At 36.5% G+C, this 24,623-nt stretch overlaps 1 protein-coding gene across 2 annotated transcripts in view; it reads left to right on the top strand.

Annotated features, from left to right (window-relative positions):
• Positions 1 to 24,623, top strand: part of GNAI1 (G protein subunit alpha i1) — a 33,564-nt gene that overhangs the window by 6,135 nt on the left and 2,806 nt on the right. For both annotated transcript variants that reach the window (XM_058806070.1, XM_058806071.1), the window contains exons 2-7: positions 13,390 to 13,432; positions 13,511 to 13,652; positions 18,053 to 18,210; positions 19,722 to 19,850; positions 22,850 to 22,979; positions 24,185 to 24,338. In XM_058806070.1, coding sequence (XP_058662053.1) covers positions 13,390 to 13,432; positions 13,511 to 13,652; positions 18,053 to 18,210; positions 19,722 to 19,850; positions 22,850 to 22,979; positions 24,185 to 24,338 — 756 coding nt within the window. The remainder of the gene's footprint in view (positions 1 to 13,389; positions 13,433 to 13,510; positions 13,653 to 18,052; positions 18,211 to 19,721; positions 19,851 to 22,849; positions 22,980 to 24,184; positions 24,339 to 24,623) is intronic.

Raw genomic sequence — 24,623 nt, forward strand, 5'->3', positions numbered from 1 at the left:
GCAGTGTTTCCTGTAACATGCTATCTGGCAAATGTGGTACAGCAAAACTGGGTGTAGAAAATAGATATTTAAGATGTTCTGTTAAGTCTGAGGGTGGGTTTTGTTTTTGTTTTTTTTTTTTGCCATGGAAACACTGAAATAAAGATCTTAACTGATTTGATAATTAGCTGTTAAAAGTTTGTGGTTTTTTTCCCAAGACATGTATAGGAGAACCTGTATTAATAAAACCTTCCAATTCTGAATCTTAGTCATTGTCCAGCTTTTACCTAGGTTTGTTGTTCTATTCATTCCCCTTGTTTGCTCAGTGCCCTGCTGTTACTTCAGGCTTTGTGTAAATTACATAATTATTCTGTAAATGGAACTTGGTTGGCTTTACCTGAAAGATTCTGTATTGACAAAGTATTGAAGTTGGTAAGGGATATAGAGTAGTTGGAAAAATCAGAACTTTGGATTTTTCTCACTCAAAACTTTTCACTCTTAGAAGTTCAGTTTCTTTTAGTGGCTTAACTTAGTGACATTTCTGAGTGGAAGGATAACTGAGATTTTGAAATTAGACTATTAGGACAAAAATAAACTGGTTTTGCTGGGACACTTGTGTACCAGGACTGTAGGCTTCTGCAAGAAGAGATTTGAACTCATCTTTTTCTTAATGCTAGATATTTTGTTCTTGAGCATTAAGTAGGAACAGACAGGACAAAATAAGATTTCTTAGCAAGAATGGGAAGTAAAGGAGTGATTTTGTAGAGTAATTAGCCATATTTGTCACTGCTTATAGTCATTATATTGTACAGGTGTAAGAAGTATTAGAGTTGGGGATCTGGAAGAAGCTTCCCATCATCATGGTTTTGCCCTTAGAGTTTGCAAAGCTGTGGAGCCAGCTTCAAGGTCTCTGAAGTTAAAAACTTACACTCTTAAAAACTCTGGAGCTTTAAACTTATAGGCCTGGCTATCACCTCGAGTCACAGATACCTGTCTGCACCAATCCTTGGTTTGAAAGTGTGTTACCTGTTGAGGTTAGATTTTGACTTCCTTTCATTTTGGTTCAATTCCTTTGAAACATATTTCTGTTGTTTTTTAAAGTTACTTTTAGTATAGTTCTTTCAGGATCTCAGCTGATGGGGCTAATTGCCATGAAGCAGTTAAGAACCAATTCTCTTAATAAGAGATTTGCAAGTAAATTCTTGTTAAATATGTGATAAGTAAATAAATTGGTTTTCTGGCTTTGGTAATTTAAGAGTCATTGATGCTTTAAATAAGACCACCTCTGGTATGGTTTGTTACAACTTGATAATCAAGTTGCTGTGTTGACTGATAGGTGTGTGCCTACATGGGCACTTGGTGTTTATATTTACCAATACATGTAAACTTCAATATTGTATGTCCCTATAAAATTGGTATTGAAATTAGAAAATTCTTTTTGTGAAGCAACTTATTTAAAGGAGTCAACACATTCATATATACTGTGCTTCAACTTCTGAAATCGACCGGACCTCATTACTTTTTCAAACGTTCTGGTTAGAAATGTAATGTTGCCCTTGTAGCGAGTAATACACTTAGCAAAGGTACCAAATTAAATATTTAGTGAAATTTAACAATATCTGGGCAACCAGAATGGATGGGAGGGCTTTACAATCATTGCTCTAAGCAGATTGTTTTTATAGAAGTAATCAATGTACTGTAATGAAAATTCCTGTTGAAACTGTGAAGTGGGTTTATAATTAATAGTCTAGAATTTAATATGACCTGTTTCTTGACTTGAAAGTACTGGTGCAATCAAATGGCTACTTGTAATCCTATCTGCCTTTTGCAAAGTTGATAAAATATGTTTTTGCATATGACTTGGGGTTTTTTACATGACAAAGCTGTTGTAGTTGTTTGAATCATGCTGCAAGTTTTTTATTGGTCACTGTTGTAAGGACATTCTGAATCTCTGGGGGTTTTCAATAGTTTCCAACAAAACTAAAGAGGTTCTTGCCTGCTTTCTAAATCTGTGTTGGAATGCTGGAAGTAAGCAGTGGATGTTGTCTTACAAGCAGCAGAGCTATTCTAGAAGCTCTGTCTTGCTAAAAAGGAAAGTGCTTTTGCAGCATCTGGCTGAGTAGCTTTGCCCTGTCCCTGTCCCTTTTAAATGTTTAATTCAGGGGTTTTTTGCTGGTTGAGTATTCAGACTGGCTGTCCTGATTAGACTTAGTTTGCTGCTGGAGTGGTCAATTCAACTGGTATTTCATAATGGTCTGATGAGGACCTGACTAAAAGCATAATGAGGAGCAGAGATATGTGCTGGAAATGCAGAGTAGCAGGTGGAGGGGAAAATTGATGCAGAATAGGATGCTTTAAATTTCTGTTTTTCTATGTCACAGTTCACTGTAGAATTGGATTAGGAATAATGTGAAATTTGCAGGACCTGCAAGGTCCACTTGGTAGACACATTAAAGTCTATTCAAAACCCACTTTTTAAAGATTTCTTTGCTACAATGGGAGACAGAGGCAGCCCACATTAAGGAATGTGCTGATTGCCAGTTAGAGGTAGGAGTTTCTTTTTGTTCCAAATACAGGGAGCATCAGATATGTGCTTCTTCATGCTCTTCTCTTTTGTAGGTTGTAGGCTTGACTAGGAAGAATCCTCTTCTACCTAGCACTTGGTGAATGCAAGATGCTTGTGGGCAAGAGGTGCAGCTGCCAGCCCAGTGTCAAACAGCAGAGAAGAGAATGGAGGCAACAGGAAAGTTGTAGTAATATTAAAATAGAACCCAGTGTGAATGCAGTATTGGAATGCAATTTTAAAACTTTCTATTGCTGGAGTTATGGGTCTTGCAATAAACAAATTGGGAGTAAACCAGACAATTGTTTTGAGTATTTATAGGTTTTATTTAAAGAAATGTTATTTTGAATCCTCTTGATTTCATGTCTGCTAGTAATGGTTTATACAGTGCTGGACTGAAAATAAGTTGAGAAGTCTCATTGAAGTGCTGACTGTATTCTTGATGCATTAAATATGTCTTGAAGCATTTTGAAAGTGGATTTCTCAGCTGTGTGCAGATCCTTAATAAGTCTGGTAAACTCTTGGCAAAGGTGTTATATTCTTTCTAAAGCATATAAATGCTTAAGCATAAGGCTCTTAAATCATTGACATGGATCCCTTCTAATATGCTTTAGGGCTGCAGTGTTAGCTAGCAAAAGCTGTCATCTAATTCCCAGATGAGGGTCTATTTATATTATTTTCTCTATCTGCTGTTCTGGAAAGAGCAGCATTTGGGGTTAGGTTAGATCAGCCTTTGATTACGTTCTTGTTTGAAGCCCAGCACCTGTTTATGTAGGTGTCTGTCTTACTCCTTGCTTCTGGATTATTGGGTGTCTTAGAGGGGGTTGAAATTTTTATATACTTCAAAGCTGTCTCAGTTTAATGTGAGACTGGTTAAATACTAATTCTGTTTAAACAACAACAAAACCTAAAAAAAGCTGTATTTTTAAGTACTGTTCACCCTACTTCAGGGCAGTTTTATGTGTAAAATGCATGTGCATGTAACAAAAAATAAGGTGGACTATGCTCATGAATTTTCTTTCTTGCTTCAAATATAAATAGGAGTTATGAAAATGTTTGTATTTGAAAGAAATTGTCCACTGATATCTAGGAACTTTTTCCATTTGAATCTCTGTCACTTTCAGTCCATCTGAGTTCTGGTGGAGTTGGTGACATTGAAGTGCATTTAGGTCAATTATCAATATTCTTATTCTCCTTATTTTTGTAGATCTTAGTCTTTGAGCTACAGGATGAAAAACTCTTTTAAGTTAGGTGTGGATGAATATTGAAAATTTACATGAACTGAAGTTTATTGCTTTGTTTCTACAAGAATGGGAGAGCTTTTAGTGTAATTGCATTTTCCCTGATATGAACTTTGACAGTACCCATTTATCACATTTGCAACGAATGCCTTGGTGTTATGTAACAAGTAGAGCTTTGAATAAAATCAGTTGATATTTACATGAGAGATATTTTTCCTGTTTTGCTAGAAATGCACACTCAGTTTTCTGATTGTCCCAGCTCTGCAGTTACATAGTTTTATGTGGTAGCTGGGACAGTAGGTTCTGTCAAAATTGTAGATAGAGCAACAGTAGTTTTGTTCTGAATTGGAAATGGGGCTTGCAATGAAAATACATTGTTATTTCAAGTTGTTTTGTTGTATCTTTCTGCCAGAACAACCTCCATAAAGTGTGCCTTTGTTGCAGAGGAGAATTTTTTATAAAGCATTTTTGGTTGTGATTAATGATAGCCTGCTTAGTAAGTTTGCCCTGGTACCTCTGAACCTGCCCGTCTTTGCACGCCGTATTTATAGCACGGAGCATTGTAAAAGGCCATGAAGGCCAAGCACACTGTGGAGAGCAATGTCAAGGCACTGTGGTTTTCTGGGAGGTTTATTAGATATACATTTGAAAGACTGGATGAGGCATGCTGTACTCTGTTGGCAGAAATTGATGGTAACTCTCTTGGTAGACATTATAAGAGTAAAGGACTTGGTTCTTTGTTTTGGAGCAGTCAGCATTGATCTTCTAGATTGGGCTCACATACAACAACCACTGAAACTCGTGTTCAAGAAGATCTTTAATCAAATTCTTTCATACCATGATTTTAAATTAGGTAGTAATTGTTTCTGAGCACACTACTTAGTATGGGAGAAAAAGGCCACTTGATTTTTTTTGAAGTAGCAAATTTAAATCTTACTTCAGTTTTGTAGAGCAGATAGTTATTTGCTATATTGAAGTTCCATTCAAAATCCTAACAAGTTTTTGGGCTTTGAATTTTGGAGAGAGATTTCCAAGTATTTTAGATGACATTAGTGTGGATGCTGGCCTCTGATACATTTAAATAGCCAACTGCTAATCTTATCAAGCTGCTGTCAGTACTGGCATCTTAGATAAACCTGAAGCCATGCATGTTTAGCTGCTGGTGATGTGCCATGTAGTTGTCAGGCAGCAAGCACGATTACCAAGTGGTTTGCATCTCCAAAGGTTCATTAGCACCTGTATTTAATTTCTGGCACAAGTGAGAGGTTTATTTCCAAGCCTTTGACTCTCAGCTTGTCGTGGTCCTGCTGGGTTTGGCACTTGACAAGAAGGAAGCTACACCTCTGTCTTAATTGAACCAAAAAGTACAATGGCACTGTCCCTGTCCAAGGCAGTGGTACTGGTGTTTAAGAGATCTCCTGTATGTTCTGAACAGATACACCTTTCTAAAGTAGCTTCAATTCCAAGGTACCACATTTCCTTTTGAATGTTTCACAAAATTTCTGAAATTTCACACTTGGCATTGTATTGGTGCTCTCCTTTATAGTGAGATGACTCCCTGTACAGTTATAAGTGATGCACATAATGATAAAAGGGTTCCTACTATGTAGCAGTAGCAGGCGCTAGTAATTTAAAACACCTGAGGAACATAGAAATGTGTTTGAAGAGCTGGGTAGAATTTGTATTCAAAAGCTGCCTGCATTTAATTTTGTATGGTACATAAAATTGCACATAATTTCTGCTAGATGTCTGCTTATCACATGATTGAATTCTAAGCAAAAAGAACACTTCATAACACTTTGTCATAAAAAGATATGAAGCACTAATTGAAGATTGCAAGTAGCTCAAAACTCAATTCATACTTCTAAAGATGTGAATAGAAGTTACCTTAAGGTTTGCAAAATGGAGTCTGTGCCCTCCTTGTTTCACCATAAGATTTATTTTTAGAATTCATTGGGTTCCAGAGGTTATATTAAATGTAAACTCATATTTTGTCCTTGTTGTTTCAATACTAAACTAATTAACACTGTCTTTATCACTTGCCTAAGTGTTTGTTCTAGTAACAGACTAAATATCAATTTAAGAAACTCAGAGCAATCTAGTATTAGATACCTAGACCTGAATAAACATACAGGATGCTACCATGAGTTTATACTTGATTGCTTCTTGAGATGACATTTTATCTTAACAGTTTTCTTAAATTATGTTTTATGTACAATAGATTGACTATTTTTTTATATACAAACATCTTGAAACAATATTGATTTCAAATATCTAATAAGAGCAATACTGAAGACCTAGGAAAGAAATACTTAGTTGTAATTAATTTTTGATTTCTTAGGGAATTTACAAAAGTGACAGTGGCCTTTGGGTATAAATGGTATTGCTTCTGTAGAACTAAGCCTGCAGCTGCTGAAACCTTGAGAATTATCTCCGTTCTTTTATCTCTAAAAAGAGATTGGTGCCATAATTTTAGAATCTGTCACTTCTCTGGTTTAAATCAGTGACGTAATCTGTGATTCACACTATTACTACATGGCTAATTTACTGAAGTATTTTCTGCCAGATACTAATCATGCAGATTCTTAATTCATTGAAAGATTTCTGGCACATTCAAATTCCAGTAGCTGTGGAAATTCCAAGACTAATGCCACCTTAGAAGTAATGAGTAATATCTCCCTTTGGTTGTATGAAAACAGTTGGGAAGGGGAAAAGGGACATAAACTGCAAGGGCTAGCAGCTGCCCCAGAACAAGAACACCAGATGGTGGTAGGTAACTGTTACTGTTGGGAGACTTCAAAAAGGGGAGTGGACAAAATAAGAAAATTCAGGCAGAGCAGTATGGGTTTTGGAGAATGCTTCATTTGCTGTTCAACCTGTCCAGTGTCTTGTAGCAAAGTTTCCACTGTGGGTTTCTTGTACTAGCCTTGATGTATTTTGAGTACAGTAACACGGATTGGCAGCTTGCATTCTAATTTTAATCTCATGTCTGATGTGTCATGAAGTGATAAATTTAAGAGATTACACTTCCAAGGTACAAAGCCACTTGATTTTTGCAAGAGATTCCTGACCCCATAGCAGAAAGAGTAGAAATCACTGGGTATTTAGTTTGTGCTGTGACCAGTGGCAGCTGAGAAACAGGCACAATTCAGCTTGTGCTTTCTACTGTGAAGTTCAAGTCTGACAGAATTGGATAGGAAAGTTGTGGAGAGAGAGCTTTACAGTACCTGAATCCAAAAATTTACAAGTCCATGTATTTTATTTTAAATTTCATGTGTGTCTTTATGCTTAAGTCAGTCTGGTCTAAGTGTCCTATTCTACAGGCTGAAAGAAAAGCTGGCAAACATCTGTTGAAGGTTTTAAATGAATTACTCTTGTCCTGTTTGAACTCTCTTCTAGTAACATACAAGGCTGTATACATTTTGTGGGTTCTATTCCTTAGTCTGACTTATTTGGTGTTATTTCAAAGCCAGCCCAATTTTTCTCTTTAGCTTTTATCTAATGCTTCAGTTATTTTATTTAGTCTGCATTTTTTTTCTATGTTAGTAATACGAGGACTATATTTATTCTATTAGAAATAGTTGTTGGGAGTTGGTTTTGTCCAAAGAGGGATACTGTGAACTTGAAGCTTGCCTTGCTTTTTGCTTTGGTATTTGATTGGTTTCTTCAGTGACCAATTAGCAAATGTGTCACAGGTTAGAAATGTTACTGTTAAGATCTCATTCCTTTTGCTACACGGGTGCATAAAGCATTTGTTCCAGATATTAGTAGTTCTGGAATGCTTCCTATGTAGGCAGTGTGTGGGATAATGAGTCATGAGACATTCTAAGTAGTTTAAAGTAACATTTTTGCTTACCTGTTAATTTTAATCAAATTATTAAATGTTTCGGTTCATTTTAAACACAGATTTGCTCCATTTGGAAAGAATATTGACTTTAAGATGGTGTTTGCTACAATTTCATAGTAATGAGTCATAGGGTGATAAAATCATTAAGTTGGAAAAGAACCTTAAGATCGAGTCCAACCCAGTCTTTTTAATTGTTTTTAAATTTCTTTTTGGAATTGACCAATTCACAGCTTGGAGAATCAAATATTGCTTTAGCTGTTTCTTAAATTTATTTGAGCTCTGCTTGTCTTACTAGGTTCCTGCAAGAGGAAGATTCATTGAGATTGATCTGTTAAATAGTTTTTTTGATTGTTTGGGTGTTTTTTTTGAACATGAACATGCTTTGATTTTTTTTCTATTTCTGAAGTAGAGAGCTGGCCTCGAAAGAAAAATCATAATATGAGCTCAGTCCCTCCTGAGCTGAGTGTCAGCTTCCTCGTGCTGTGGGTGCTGTGGGTGCTGCGGTGGGGTCGGTCACAGGCCTGGGTTTAAGTGCTGGCTCTGAGTTCATGGAGTGCTGTCAGAACTCATGTGGCATCCAGGCAAATACTGCTCTGGATAGCACAGTTCTAGCTGGGAAATAATGGTGTGGGAAGGTATTAAACTTTGATGCAGAAGCCCTTCAGATTCTAGTAGAATCTATGGGGATAACAGGAAATTTTGCTATTTAAGTTCATGTGCTTTGCTCCCATGCTTTGGTGTCTGCATAAGGAAGCATAAGGATCTACCTGCTTTCTGGCAAGATGGTGTAAGAGGATTATTAGATTTAATTCAAGTTATATTCTTACTCAACTACATGAACAAAAGTTTTAAAATTCTTTTAATTAGATTTTTGTAGATTGTCTAGCCCTCTTTGAGGAGCAACCAAAGACAAAGTGTGCAAGGGGAAGAAAGGACTAATCAGTTATTAAAACTTCCATTAATGTGATGCCTGACAGTTTAACTTAAATTTCCATTTAAAAGTAAACAAACAAATAAATGCCTCTTTTAAATTCAGAAATTACATGCTGCTGTTCTTCTAGTCTAAGCAGAACTGTCATGTCTTTTAAATAATATTTTTGTTATAAATAAATAGTAGCAGAGCCAGTAAGACTGTTCAAATTATTGACAGTAGTGATCTAAAATCAAGTATCACACTTAAATAGCAAGCAATAAATAGCATCATTTACTAGATGCTTGAGGAATATTCAATCAAATCTGTCTAAATTTAGATAGTGTTTGGTTGTGACAGTATAGCTAGCTCTGACATTTCATACACAGCTGTCACATGTAATATTTAATGCTGCTTGCTTCTGTCCAAAACTTCCTAAACCACAGTTAGTTCTCATTTTGCTGTATGAGCAACTTATTTATGCTGAGATAAAAGAGGGAATTTTACACAGTGTATCTGTCAGAAAACCTGGCAGAGTTCTGCATTCAGGAGTGCAAAAATAATGAATTTCCTTTCAGTATGGTTCAATGAGTTAGGTGGAATTTTCCTGTCTACTTTGCAAAGATTATGAGGAATGCTGCAGTCATTTCAGTGCACGGTTAAAGGAAAAACCCAAACCAAATGTAACTATTTCTATTTTCCATTAAATAACGTAGGGAAATGCACCTTCCAGGAACTCACTGCTGATGTTAGGTGCTCTGTAATAAATTACTTAATTATTCTTTGTGTATTATGGGTGTATGTGGTTATAAACTGAGAATGTTCTCATGATAATTGTAGGTATTTGATACATGTGAATTCTAACACCGTGGAGAATCATGCATATCTGACTCAGAAAATGGAGTACAAAGTGTATGACAAAAATAATTAAATTTTTAAACTGTAACTAGCCCTGACACTGACATTCTTGGTTAGTCAAATGTGATGAATTTTTAACTGAACATTTTATGAGATTATGTAAATTAAATGCTGTAGTATATTTCTTAATATCTCCAAAATTGCTGTTGAATGAAGGGAATATAACATCTTCAGATTATTTGAATGAAAATATTAGTCCAAAGCATATTATAGTAATTTCATTAATAAAGCTAATCTTAAACTTGTGTCACCTATTTGTGCTTAAGTGCATAATTAGCTATTTTGAGATTATTTGGTTTATAAATGCTTCAGGTGTCTAAATAGCAACTGACTTTTGTACTGGTGTCTGATTTCTGTTTATATTAATGTACTCCCATGGCCAGATTCTCAGATTCTTGAGAACTATTGCTGCTCTATAAAGAAACTTGCAGGTTTATAAAGAACTAAGTCTTTTGCTTTGACATGAGCTCAAGATGGCATTAAGCAGTCTGGATTGATGCTGGCAGGCCTGCTCTCTTCCTTAGCTCTGTTCCTCTGAGCTCAATGTCTCCTCTGTGCTGTTGGAGGAAGAGAGGTGTAACCACATCAGTGGGGCAACCTTTGACAGCCAGTCTTAAATTGGGCTGAGCCTGTCCTGAAGCTACATATTTGGTTTAATAAGAGGAATATCCTAAAAGCATAACTTTGTAGTATTTGAGTATAGAAGTTTCTGCAGAAATGAAATACTTCAGTTGGAAGAAACCTCTTAGAGGTTTCTAGTTTAGGCCTTGGCTAAACAAAAGCCAGGCTAACATCAAAATAGATAAGTTTGCTTGGAGCCTTGTCCAGTTGAACCTTGAAGATCTCCAAGGCTCAGTTTTTACTTCCTCTATGGGCAGTGCAGCCTCTTCACTGAGCAGGTTCCCTGCACCTCCTTCCCCTGTCTCTCTGCCATTGGCTGTGCTAGAGGTTCTTAATTGCCTCACACCTCTTTGTTGTGTAGGTCTGACAAGTTTACTTCTGCTTTAAGCTGTCTTAAGTGGGTGTTATGGAAAGGACAGAAATTTACAGATATCAAACCTTCTCCCCACACCAGTCTTTCTAGGATTAAAATGCCCAGCTCCTTGTAACTTTTCCTCGAATGTCATGTGCCCTCTAAACATCTAAGTGACCTTCAACTGTTTTTTTGTTTTATCTCATTTACTGGGTGCTGAGAATTGTGTACAGTACTTGGATACAGCATAATGAATACTGACTGCTGGGAAAGAACAGTGTCCTGTGACTTATCTGCGCTGTTGCCACTGCAGCAGTGGAAGCTGTTGGCCAGGATCAACCCCAGCACCCACACAGCTGTGTGATCACTCTCCTCTCCCTTGGGATAAGGAAAAAATAGAAGGAAGGCAAGAAGGTACATGGATCAAGATAATGATGTTTTAATAGGGAAAACCACGGCTTGCACACACTAGCAGAGCAAAGAGCAGAGTTAATTCCTCCCTTCTCACTGGGAGGCTGGTGTTTGGCCCCTGGAAGGCAGGGCCTTGGCTTGCATAATGGCTGTGTGGAAAGAATCATAGAATCCTTTAGTTTCGAAAAACTTATAATTTATGTCATTGTGTCCAGCCATTAACCCAGCATTGTCAAGCCCACCACTAAACCATGTCCCCAGGTTCCTGAGCTAGTTTTTAAATGCCTCCAGGTATGGTGTCTCCACCACTTCCTTGGGCAGCCTGTTTCAATGCTTGACAATGCTTTTGATGAAGACATTTTTTCCTAATAGCCAGTCTTAACCTCTCCTGATGCAACCTGAGGCCATTTACTATTGTCCTGTCACTTATTACCTGTGAGAAGAGACTGACCCCACCTGGCTAAAACCTTCTTTAAGGTAGTTGTAGAAAGTGTTGAGGTCTCCCCTGAGCCTCCTGTTCTCCAGGCTAAAACCTCCAGTTCCCTCAGCTTCTCCTTGTACGAATTATGTCCCAGACCCTTCACTATAACCACACTTCCGAAGATTATAACAAAAAAATGTTCAAACACTGTAACAACAAATGACTACTCCTCTTCCTCCTTCCCCTGAGTTTTTACTGCTGAGCATGGCATCATGTTGTGTGGAATATCCCTTTGGTTGACTTAGGTCAGCTGTCCTGGCTGTGTCCCTTCTCAAGCTCTTGTCCACACCCAGCCTACTCACTAGGGCTGGGGACATGGTGGAAAAGAGAAAATGCCTTGATGCTGTGCATGCATTTTTCAGCTATAAGAGAACCATCACTTTCTCTTACTAATGAGTGTTACCAGCCCTGGTTTAGCTACAAACCTGAAGTGCAGCACCATAAGGGCTGCTGTGAAGAGAGTTAACTTTGTCCCAGACAGACCCAGTGCAGCACCCTGTAATGTGGTTGATCTTTATCACCACAAGGCCCCACTGCTGACTCTTCAGTTTCTTGAGCCCCACAGTTTTCCTAACCCACTGGTGCCAAATCTGATGTGTTGGATGTGTTACTGTGTGTCCCTTGCAGGACTTCACAATTGCCTGTGTTCTGAGATGCCTCAGCTCAGTCCTCTAGCATGTGAGAACCCTCTGAACAACACCTGTCATCTAACACTGGTAACCACTTCCTGGCCTCCCAGGCTCATGTCAGCTGCAACCTTGATGTCAGCATTCTACTTTTGCTTTCAGGTCATTGGTGAAAATGCTAAACTGTGCTAGCCCAGTGTTGTCTGCTGCAGACTGCCTAAAGATGTTCCAGTTGGATTTTTGAACCATTGACGCAGGCCTTTAAGTGTGGCTGTCTAGGCAGATTTTCAGACACCCTGAGGTTGGTACTTACCCAGCTGGGTACAAGGGCTGCCATGGACAATGGCATTGGAAGCCTTACTGGAGTCAAAGTAAATTACATCTGTTAAGTGTCCTTCCCCCCCAAACCCTGTTTCCTCATGAAAACTTAGTACAGTTTGTGCTTTGTAAACGTGTGTTGGCACTAAAATGACCTTTATTTTATCCAAGATGAGGTTGACTGTCATGTGTCAGGTTCTTGCACTTTTTTTGGAGACAAATAAGTACAGCCTTTGTCAGTGCCTTTCTATGGTCAGAGTTTTCTTTTGGTTATTTTGGAGATGGACAATGGGTGATCTCTTTGCATTAGAAATACCTGTAGACTGTATGAAGATTGTACTCACTTCTGCAAAGCTATATTGAGAAAGGGGAACTGTGAGAGGGAGAATTCAGCACAAGTCACAGAAAAGCTGGGAGTGTGCTATCTAAAGGGATTAGACCGCAGCTGTAAGAGTTCCACATGTATTTAGGGTAAGAAGCAGACTAAAGATCGATTGTTGAGACAGCAAAAAGTGCATCTTTTCCCCTGTCTGTTAACAGATACTGTTTTTCTAGGCTTTGTATTTTAACATGGCTTTTTGTTTTCTGTTGTTATTAAGCACTTAAAATTATATCAGGTTGACTGCAAACTTCATGCCATCTGTTCTAACAAAAAGTAGGCTGACTGTTGGTTTATTCATGCTAGGGTCAAAAGACGGTTCGTTACAAGGACTGAAGCCTTGAAGAATTGTAAGGTGTTAATTTGCAATTTTGAAAGACCATTAATACAGTGTGAAGAGTGGATTTTGGTTAAAAAGACAGAGGAATTAAGCTTTAGATCCCTTTGAAGTTGAGCAACTTATCACCTGTTCACATTAGAAACCCCAGCAGACTGTGTAAAGATTATGCTCACTTCTGTAAGAAAAGACTTTTAGAACTGAGATTTGTTCTTAAAATGGTGTGATTTTGAAATTATCAGATGAAGGTACATTTTTATATTAAAAATCAGTTTGTAGCACGTTCAACATGTTGTAACCTGTTGAAGATTTTTATATTGGTTAAATAGATGAAGGATAGAATTAAATTGTATTTTCACAGATTAGTAAAAGCCTAATGGTGAATTTTCATATTTTTATTTTTCAGGAGCTGGTGAATCGGGGAAAAGCACAATTGTCAAGCAAATGAAGTAAGTGTGATGAAATACTGTGATAGATAAATATTTTTAAATTTGAATAGAGAATTTATTTACTTTTTTCTTCCATAGGATTATCCATGAAGCTGGTTATTCAGAAGAAGAATGTAAACAGTACAAAGCTGTTGTCTACAGTAACACCATTCAGTCCATTATTGCTATCATAAGAGCAATGGGGAGGTTGAAGATAGACTTTGGTGATCCAGTCAGGGCTGTGAGTATTGAAATACACACACAGACATACAGCTGAAATATCCATGCTGTTTCCTTCAGAAATCTTTGTGAGTTACAGTGTTTGATAACTAAATACCTTTGGTTTTTACACACAAGGTTACCTGTGGAGCAGTCAGCACTGGGTTGATTCACAGCAACTATTTGGTTTAGATACTATTTTCTGAATTCTGTCTAAATTTGGAGAACTAAACATTTGAATCTTAAGAAGTCCACAGTCATGTCTCTATTTGTATGGACTTGGGGGCTACTAAGGAGGTAATTCAAACTAGGCACCTTGAAAAATACAGCTTAAATAGGGAGGCATCTAGCTACTTCTGCAGTGTATTGCCTGCACTTCTCTATTAGCTCATAGACACAGCAGTGCCTGGAACATTGCCAGCCTTTGAGTTGGGTCCTGTTTCATACTGATTTCCAGTGTTGAGGTCTTTGTTTTGCTCAAAGAGACATGGGCATGGACCTGCTGCTGGGATCCCATTTTTTCATTATACTAATCCTGGGATTTTTCCCAAGAAATGAGACCTTTTCCTAAGCTTTTCTGTACATTTTCCATCTTATTTCATCTAATGTCCCATGTGCAAATCTCTGATGAGTTTGTTTGCCATCCCACCTAATGGTATCTCCAGTCCTAATCCTGTGCTCTTACCTATGGTTATCCTGATTACATCCACATCTGGTCAGGCAGGGAGATGTTTGGAATATCTCTGTAAAATGCTCAGTTTATCTTTTTTTTTTTTTTGCTTGTCTTCTCATTACAAAACTCTGTACAGTCTGTGCTGCAGTGCTGAAACTGATCCCCAGAGCTGTTGGTCTGAACAGCAGTTTCACTTGGTTCAGGACATGTGCTTTTATCTCCTCCCCACAGAAATCGCAGTGCAGAATGCTCACCAGTGCTGGTTTGGAAGCCAGAACTTGCCACACTGTGACTATCTCACAGGAAAGATGGAGGAAGGATTTTGTTGTTCATGAACATGTTCATAAGTATATGTAAGGTAGTCAGGAATATTTGTCATAAGTTCTTTCCATCACTTTAAGGTGGTATTACAGTTTGGGAGGAAAGGAGGATTTTTAAAAGAAGCAGTATGTAGATTCTTTATTCTTGACAGTTTTCAAGATTTTATTGGTTGTTTGAAAAGCAGTTTATAAATGTTAGACAGTATTCATTCAGTAACCTTGTGAAATGCAGTATGTATGGTTGTCATAAGGAAGATGCTTGTAAAATGATGTATAGTGAGTCATAAAGTTGTATCTGAAATCTAAATCTGATTGCAAGCCAATTATGGCCATTATTTTATGTACATATGTTAATTCTACCTGATGTCTCTTCAGGTGTAAGCATAACTAGTAAAAGCTTCAATTTCACTGGTTATTCCTCTCTACATTTGCTCTCATGTTTGCTGTAGTCTGCCCTTGAGACCAAAGTTGTCTATAGCACCAACAGTGTTTCACTACTTGTTAGTTGGTGTTTGTGCATCCTCTCTGGAGTCTGGCAGTTGGTGCTGGAAGAGGCAGATGGTAGACTCATGTTACTGAATGCGTAGTAAGAGAAAACGGAGGAGCAGTAAATTTAGGTGTTAGCAGATGAAATGACTAACAAGAAGATTTTGAGGGCCATGTTATATATGATGTCAGTTTTAAGTCATCTGAGTTTTTCGACTTCAGAGAGCTGTATAAATGATGAGGCGAAGTGCTGTCAGGAACAATCTTAAAATAGCTGTCCATCCCTTTGTACGTAGTCAGGTCTTGGTGGTCCAAAATCTTTTTTTTTCACAGGAACATTGCTATGGAACATTAGCATTAGATGTTAGTAGTACTGTGTTCATACCTTAATTATTTTAAATTTTATTTTAATTTTATTGTCTTCAGCAGACAAAATAGCTCAAAATTGTAACTCCTGGTATAAATGGTTACATTCAGATTGTTTTTCTTAAAATTATGAGGTGAATTTCTGAAGGTTTTGCTCTAAAATGGGGTAAGGTGTCTTTAAAAATCACATACTCTTATTTCTGCCATAAGACTAATGGTAGAGCAGTGAGTTGAATGTTCTCTTTTTTCAAGTTATTCAATCAAAGGAGCACAGGTAACACCAGCAGGTCAGTTGTAAATCTGGTGTATCTTTGTGCTACAGGATAGTTTAAGTAGAAGCATTTAGTCAATGTGCTTCTAAGGACTGTAGACCACTTTCTGAAAGTGAGATTTGCACCAGTTGGAGAGATTGTTAAATGGGTTATTTTACATGACCTTATGTATGGAATCTGTTTAAAAAAATGACACGGTAGAGGAAGTTTCCCTATTTCAGTATAACTGAAGGAAAGTCCCTAGCATTGATTAATAATTAAAGTGGAACTTGATCATTTCATACTGCCTCACATGTGGTGTCTGTGGTAGTTGCCATTTTAGCAAAAGGAAGATGGGGTAACAGAGACCATTTTTCATTTTAATGTTTGGCCTTTAAAAAAGTTGAAATCAATTATCTTCTTCTACCTTCCCTTTCCCCACTCCCCTGTTTGAGAGCATGTAGAGATACATGAAAGTCAGACCATCTTAAGTATAAAATGTCATCATCTTTTGTGACAAAACTGTCAGTTTCTAAGCTGTAGACACATAAAATGACACGTTTTCATCATGTGTCTTTATATATTGTCCCTTCTTAAAGATTTGCTGCTTTTGTGAGTCCTTGCATTTGCATCCACAAACAGTATTCAAGACCAGAACTCTCATTCAGGTTTCTTTTATGCAGGTGTAGTGTTCAAAATTAAAGCTCAAATTAAATCTGACTGTCCACCCCTTTGATCTTCGCAGCTCTGGGTTTTATATGTAATTATTATTGCAATCTGTTAAGTTTTTATTATTTGTTCACAGTTTGTTCTGTGAATGTATAGTAATCAGTATTTTTGTTTGATGAATGTTGTTTTAGATTTCTACTTATTCTAGCTTTCAAAAGACACTTTCTACAATACATCAACAACGCATTCTTCATATGTATACCTACAAATGTGTATATATATGTTTGAATCTCTTCAATTTTGGCTTGAGTTCACTGAACTGCAAGCCTTTCATTTTCAGCCTCTGAAATGCAGTATTACCCAATCCATCTGTAAACAATTTCCCTGTCAGTTTACACAGTCTTTGATTATTTAAGTCTGCAGTGGACAGTATCTTTAGAACAATCACTGCTTTCTGTGCTTATCCTGAAAATGGGCTTTATTTTCCCCACAGCTTTGTTTTGGAACAGCAAAGTGACAGATTTTTCTACAGATTTGCATATGTGTCTTCACTTACATTTTGTGAGAATAACGTCATATGTTGCCTTTTTAAATCCTCCTCTTTCTTGTAACACTTTCAGTTCCCAGCTGACATGTCCAAGCCTCCCTTTTATCCTTCCTCCTTTCCAGATTCATTGTTCTTTCTTTTAACTACTGGACAAACAGTGCATGCTGTGGGTAGTTGTTACAAGCTGATTTTTTTGGCTTACGTACCTTGGCATTGGATCATGTTCCCCTAATATCCAAGGTCAAGCAGCTCCCCACAGGGGAGTACTAATGTGGATTTTCCCTATACCCATCTGCTGTTGTCCCTTTAGTGCCTTACAGGTCTAAATATAAGAGAAATACTTTAGAAAATAAAATACTAACTTTTGTTGCTCAGGCAAAATTGGATGTCGCTGGTGAACTGGTCAAATGCTGATAAAAGGGGAGTGGTGGATTTACATCCTGTACTCCATTAGCCTCACTCTCAAAGCCAGTTATTGTACATAGTTTTAAAATCCAGCATTTGCTCTTAAAAATCTTGATGTTTGCTTGATATTGCATTACCAAGAGAACCTGGTCTCAGTAGAATAATTTGCGTATTTGTAGCTGATTCATCTGAAAAGATTTTTAGAAGTGTTTTTCTAGTTCCTGATGTATGATTGGGAAGAAGTGATTATTTGTCACTTTCAAAGTTGTATAATTAATTAAAATTAAGCATTTAATTTGTTTTCTTTAGTTGTTCAGTATGCAGCTACCCTTCTGAAGGGTCTAGTTTGTATTGTAAGCATTTTATCCAGTATGTGGTATTATATGAGCATATATGGTTAGCTTTAGGTTTGAGCACAAAATATGTTACTAGTCCTGTTTATAAAAGCCTCACTCAGGTTATAAACAGACCAGAAACTTTGTCAGCTAATGATAAATTCCATTACTAGTCTTTTTCTGTTGTTGAAAAATGTGGGAATTAATATCTAATGCAGAACACTAAAATAAATTGTGTTATTTCACATTTTGTTTGATTAATATGCATTTATCAGGTTAAATAATGCATTTGCTGAATCTAGTTCTTAGGTGATAATACTTCTGTTGTATTTCTCAATATTTCTCTTCACCCTGTGTTTCCATCCTAAAGGATGATGCTCGTCAGCTCTTTGTGTTGGCTGGAGCAGCAGAAGAAGGGTTTATGACTTCAGAGCTTGCAGGAGTTATCAAGAGGCTGTGGAAGGACACCGGGGTTCAAGCCTGTTTCAACAGATCTCGAGAGTACCAGCTCAATGACTCTGCTGCCTAGTGAGTACAGGGGACAGACAGGGTTCTCTCTGCCTGCTAGCGAGGAGATAAAGCCCTGTGAGCTGTCAGGTTTTGACAAGTTCTGCTCCCACATAGATGGAAACCACAGAAGTATCCTGGACAAAGATAGTGTCTGCTTGGGACAAAATGCTGCAGCAAAGCTTTGAGGTTGGAAAGGAAAAGTGTAGTGTAATTATGAACTTGTCATGTTCTGACCATGTGTTTGACTCCCTTAAAGAAGACAAAGATTGATTTAAGATGCTTTAATAGGTTTTCTATTACAGAAGCATGACTAAAGTACCTTTTTAGTATCTGAATGTGTCCAAAAAAATGTGATTACATGATCTGTATCTGTATTACCAAGGATACTATCTTTTTTGCATAATAGAGTTTTTCCCTGTTTCAACATTGCTACGTTTTCATTGTTAATTAATATTGTCTATTGGAAATGTGTTGAGCCAAGAAGCAATTAAATGTATCTTTTATGCTAGGGCACTTAAGTAAGAAAAGAAAACATTAAGGAACTAGGAAGGCAAAAATAAGATGGTGTGGCAATAAGTAATGGCAAGTCAGTCAAGGAAAAGAGTCTGCTGAAGGAAATGTAAGATGTTAGAGTGGCAATAGCAGTGATAGTGCCTTGTAGTGCCATTTTTTATGATTCTGAAGTATTTTGTAGTACTTGAAGCTGTTTCTCAGTTGTATAAATTTTTTTCCATATGAACACTTCATTTGGGGACACACGTACTCTCTTGTGCTAACCTTCTGTGGTCTGTTTTGTTGTGTTAGACCACTGTGACTCAAGTTTCTTAAGAAAACTGTTCTTCTGGCCATATAAATGTATCTGTAAAATTGTTAACATCTTGTTACACAGAAAATAGAATACAATGCCTTCCCTATTTACTGTGGGAAAAGTACAAGTAAGAGCTGTATAGTTTTTTGGAAAAACTGGACTTGGCCTATGTTGCAAGGAATTTGGCAGTGAAAGCATACTAATTCTAAAAAATACATGCAATTAGGAATTTTCAATAGAAAGTTAATTGTCATGTATTAGGCCCTTTCTTAGACACATCAATTCTGGCCAAAACACTGAGTTATTCTTTTCATATCTGTTATCAAGTAGAGTGATTTTGGGCTTTGTTTATGGTTCAAAGTAATCTGCAGTTCAGTAGCTTGCAAAGATGAAGATGTTCTAATTAGAGCCAATAACATGGATGTTTATGGAGCCATGTTTGCATGTAGGACTTTCTAAAGAAGAATTCTTTGTAATGGAATAAATTGCTAAAGTTTCCTTTCATCTTGGATGAAATCTCATTGTGTCTCAAAAGCTTATTTTGAAAAAACTTGGAAATTTGGAAATTTGAGTAGAGTACTGTGTCTTGTTTCGCAGAGAAAACTCTTTTATAAAATTCAAGGACAGTGTAATGAATGGACTTAAAACTTATGTAATTCTTTGTAATTATTTTCTTGCTGTTTTATGAATAACTGAAAGCAGTGTTTATTTTTACCTTTAGTTACTTGAATGACTTGGACAGGATAGCACAAACCAGCTACATTCCAACTCAACAGGATGTTCTCAGGACTAGAGTGAAAACTACAGGAATAGTGGAAACTCACTTTACTTTCAAGGATCTTCATTTTAAGTATGTAAATCATGCTGCATGGTTATCTGTCCATCAAAGTTCAGTAAAATAATGGAATATGGCATTCAATGGTGTAATTTAACAAATTTGTCTAACCACAAGCTTGATTATTTCCCTTCACTTTTTATGGAAAAGAAAAACAACTTTTGCTTGACTCAATTTTCTGAAGGCATGTGAGAGTTGTTGGAGCTCCAGTAATGTTTGTGTCATTTTGAAAAAGTTTTGCAAGGATACTTTTGATATAAATTAAATCTCAGAACAAAATATTGCATTTTCTGCCATGTTAAATAGCTGTTCTATTGGATTCTTGTTTTAAATTCTGTTGGAGAACTGGAAGCTTGTAAGAGTTTCGTGGTGTTGTATGAAAGAGTAAATCCATTTTCCAAAAGAGGTGAACTCAAATATGTCCTATACTCTAAGGCAGTATTTTAGAGATGAAGGAGTGAGAATGTAACTTACGTTTTCTGCGGTGCAAGATTTAGAAAATAATGGTAATATTCTGAGCATTTTATGTCTAAACACACAGAATCAGAGAATGGTTTGGGTTGGAAGGGACCTTAAAGATTGTTTAGTTCTAACCCTGCTGCAGTGGGCAGGGATACCCTCCATTAGACCGGGTTGCTCAAAGCTCCATCCAGCCTGGCCTTGGACACTTTCAGGGATGGGGCATCCATAACTTCCCTGGACAGCTTGTTCCAGTGCCTCACCACCCTCTAATAAAGGACTTCCTCCTAATACCTCATCTAAACCTACTCTCTTTCACTTTGAACTCATTCCCCCTTGTCCTCTCACAAAATGCTCTTGGAAAAAGTTTGCCCTGATGCATGTACAGCGTTCAAGGTGAAAACACATGATAGTGTCAACCATCAGTGTACTCTACCTCCTACTGATGAGGAAGGATGAGAAGAAAACTCAGTAAAAAACACTTTAAATATGGATTTAGATTCTGCAGAAATTGTTCAGCATGTCTGTATTATATATTTGTTTAGTATCTTTGTAGAAATTTTTTCTATGGAAATGCATGGCAAATACTGAAATATGGATACTTCAGGACTGTGAAAAATCTTTTGTTTTAGGGTTTAAGAATATAAAATTTGTATTAATCCACAAACAAATAGCTGATAAATGGTAATGAATCTCTTGCAAACCCAAGAAGAGTAGTCCTTAGCCAAGCCTGAAGAGAGAACTTTACTATCTCAGGAGCTCTCCAGCTTCTCACTTACTTTACATGTTTACATGTTTCTTGTTCCCTGCTGTAGATGGGTCCAGTCTTCACAGATTATTGGGGCTGTCACAAGGACCATATGGTTACACTTCTGCAGAATGTGTCTTTGAGCCAGGCCTGTGGAATTGTTTAGCTGCCATGTTGTACATTCAAACATCTGTACCTGTGCCTTAGGCAATAGGCTTAATGAGTTATTGGGAGGGCGTGCAGTACACTCTTACATAACCTTGAAATGAACTTTTAAGATCATCCAAACACATGGAAGGCTTGATTATACTAAGACAAGGGTACATAAGTATGACTAGCTGCACAGAATCAATTTCTTTCCTCTTCTGCTCTTTGTGTTTATTTTCCTGCAGGTTGGGCCTCAATTCAGCCTTCTCTATAAAGCAATTAACATAGCTTTGATTATTGATTCAATCTGAATTGCAAATAGCAAGTCATCTTCTTCCTGTTTTATAGTCTAATCCAAAAGTTGAGTCTGATTATTTACTAGTTCTGTTTTCAAAGAACACTTTTTTTGTAGAAGTGTTAATTCTTATGGAAAATCAGATCTCAGTATAAAGTTACAAAGCATAGCATTAGAATTAACAGAAGTAATTACTAAAATTTAAGGGATTCATTATTAAGATACAGTACAAAGTACAGTATTAAGTACAAAATATATTCTATGGGTACAGCCATTGCTAGTTATTTGAGAACTGAGTAGTAGGTGGCTGGCTCACACTTGTATAGAGTGATATCCAAAGACCTCCCTTCAAAGACTTTTCTGAAAGTAAGGAACACCTCTAATGAATCCTTTTTTCAGCAGGAATTATCTTTCAAGTGTTTTTGACATGGCATTATCTCAATGTAGAACCTTAAAACAGCAGTGAGAATTGTCACTTCTGCAGTTTTTCCAAGTATAAGACTTTGTTAGAGGTTACAGTGTTTCTGACAGTTTTCCATGAGAAAGCAAAGTTTTTTTTTTTTCTTCTAATTTGTTTCCTTCTCCACTTACTTTTACTGTGGGTTTTTTTTCAAATTAAAACCTAGCAACTTGGAACACTTGAAGATATCTAAAAATAACAACTGTAATTGAATCCCTTCAAATGCAATTCACAGTGTTTCTGCAGTGCACTAACATTAAATCAGTTGGGTTTTTACCTGCTCTGTACTTGCAACCTTACAACTCATGGAAAACAGAAAAGGGGGCTAATAAAAAACACAAGTCAGCTTCAGTAAGTGTCATATGTGAGACTTAATTGCATTTCAAAAAATGCATTTATTCTTGGGAAAATGAAGGGTTTTTTACTATATAATGCTTATTTTGTCTTCTAAGATAATCTCTTTAAAATATCCCATATAAATATAGCCAGTTGAAGAACAGATTTAAGTTGTAATTTGACTTAGAAGAGAGAGGAGCTAAAATTCACCAGGATATTTTTGATCAGTATCTTTTATTATGGTAGACTTTTTAGTAAAGCTAACTGTATATTTTTATTTTATACAGATTACAATTAACTTTGTTAATGAAGTATAGTATTGTAAATAGTTAATTTTGTTTGTCTTTCATCTCATACTTTCTCATGTTCTCTAAAATGTATAGGAAGGCTTTCAAAGCTTTATTAAAATTGAGGTGTATACTGAGAAAATATAAGATACAGGGCTTTTTGCCTTCTTTTTAAGATGTTGTTCTCAGACTTACACAGCTGATAATTCCAGATGTTGTTGGTTAATATTCAGAAAGCTAAAAATTCCAAAGTTCATTCTCCTTTTTGCTTCTGTTTTGCAGAATGTTTGATGTTGGAGGCCAAAGATCAGAGCGGAAGAAGTGGATTCATTGTTTTGAGGGGGTTACAGCAATTATTTTTTGTGTGGCACTGAGTGATTATGACTTGGTCTTGGCTGAAGACGAGGAAATGGCAAGTACTATAATGCTGAAGAAGGGAATAGTTGTTGCAGAGAAGCTAACCTTTGAAGGAAAGCTATAAATGGGTCTTTTGAAGTATTACTGCTTTGTAAGATGTATGGGGTTTGTGCAAAAGGTCTCAGAAATGGTGAAAGAATTCATGCTTTTGGGTTCCAAAGAATTTCCTCACATTCTCATAAGGAATACTAAGAGATAAGTATTCATGTAACTTTTCATGTTTTAAAGGAAGCATAAATTAATGAAGATACATTGTCAGTAATACACAGTTTATTCTCTTTATGGAAGCTAGAAGTATATAGTAAGAAATTTTTTTACTTACCTGTATCTGCTTTGCCACATTTTGTTTTCCTTTCCTTCCTCAGTCTTCAGTTTTTGTTTCTTTCTAACTGTGTTTCTCCAATCTCTTGTCTTAGTTGCAGAAATCTTTCTCTTCTTTTTCCTTTCCAACACCCTCGGCTCCTTTCTCCTCTTTCAAGAGTTTACTCCTTCCGTGTCACTGTGCACAGGGTGCATTTTACTCTTGAGTGGTCTGAAGTGATGCTTACCTCTGTATGTGAATCATTAACAGACTCTTGTGCTCTTCCTTGTGTTCTGCAACTTTCTATAAAATATAATTTGGGGAGGAAAGAGAAATAAGAAAACCTTTCAAGTCAAATATAGTGTCAAAGAAGGTCGTAGCTAGCATCCTGCTACTTAAATGACGGGAACTTGGCCAAAGTACTTACATGTTGGATAATTTTTCTACAGAGTTAAATATTATGGTAAGAGTTAAAATACCTGCTTACTTGATTCTCTAGCTTTGTAGAACTTTCTTCCTTATTCTGGAATATCAGCTAGGTGCAGAATTTATTTTCAATTTCCAGAAGATCTAATCAGTGTTAAGACAAATACAGGTAACTCAACAATTCCTGTAAAATATGTGTACTGCAAAATGTCAAAACACACAAAACATTTATGAAATATTGAAAACTTAAACCTGGAAATGAGAAAAAAGTAGTTGCTTAAACCCTGCTTGTGGAAGTGATCTTTGTGGTAGTCTTGGCTTCTCTGTGTTTCCTTGCAGTAAAATATGATTTAGTTTGCTAAAAACTTAGTTTTGTAACTGGTTCATTTGTAAGCAGTTAAAAATATGTCTCCTTATTTTACTACTGAAGTCTGATAAAATAGAAAGTGATGGCTTTTTTTTTTCACTTACAGAATCGGATGCATGAGAGCATGAAATTGTTTGACAGTATTTGCAACAATAAATGGTTCACAGACACTTCTATTATTCTATTCCTGAACAAGAAAGATCTTTTTGAAGAAAAAATCAAAAGAAGTCCTCTCACTATTTGCTACCCTGAATATGCAGGTATTGGAGGGGTGGAGATGTCAAGGTTTTGTTTTGTTTTTTGTTTTTTGTTTTTTTTTTTTTTTTTTTTTTTTTTTGGTTGTTTTTTTTTTTTTTTTTTTGTTTTTTTTTTTTTTTTTTTGTTTTTTTTTTGTTTTTTTTGGTTTTTTTTGTTTTTTTTTGTTAAATACCTAATTTTCCATGCACAGATCATGAGGAGTTGTATAACTTCAGGCATCTAAAATATTTATATGACCTAAAATTTAGGTGGGGGTTGTTTTGATGGGTTACAAATAAACAGTGCTT

Source organism: Ammospiza caudacuta, chromosome 5 (genome assembly GCF_027887145.1).
Source record: "Ammospiza caudacuta isolate bAmmCau1 chromosome 5, bAmmCau1.pri, whole genome shotgun sequence".
Lineage (NCBI taxonomy): Eukaryota > Metazoa > Chordata > Aves > Passeriformes > Passerellidae > Ammospiza > Ammospiza caudacuta.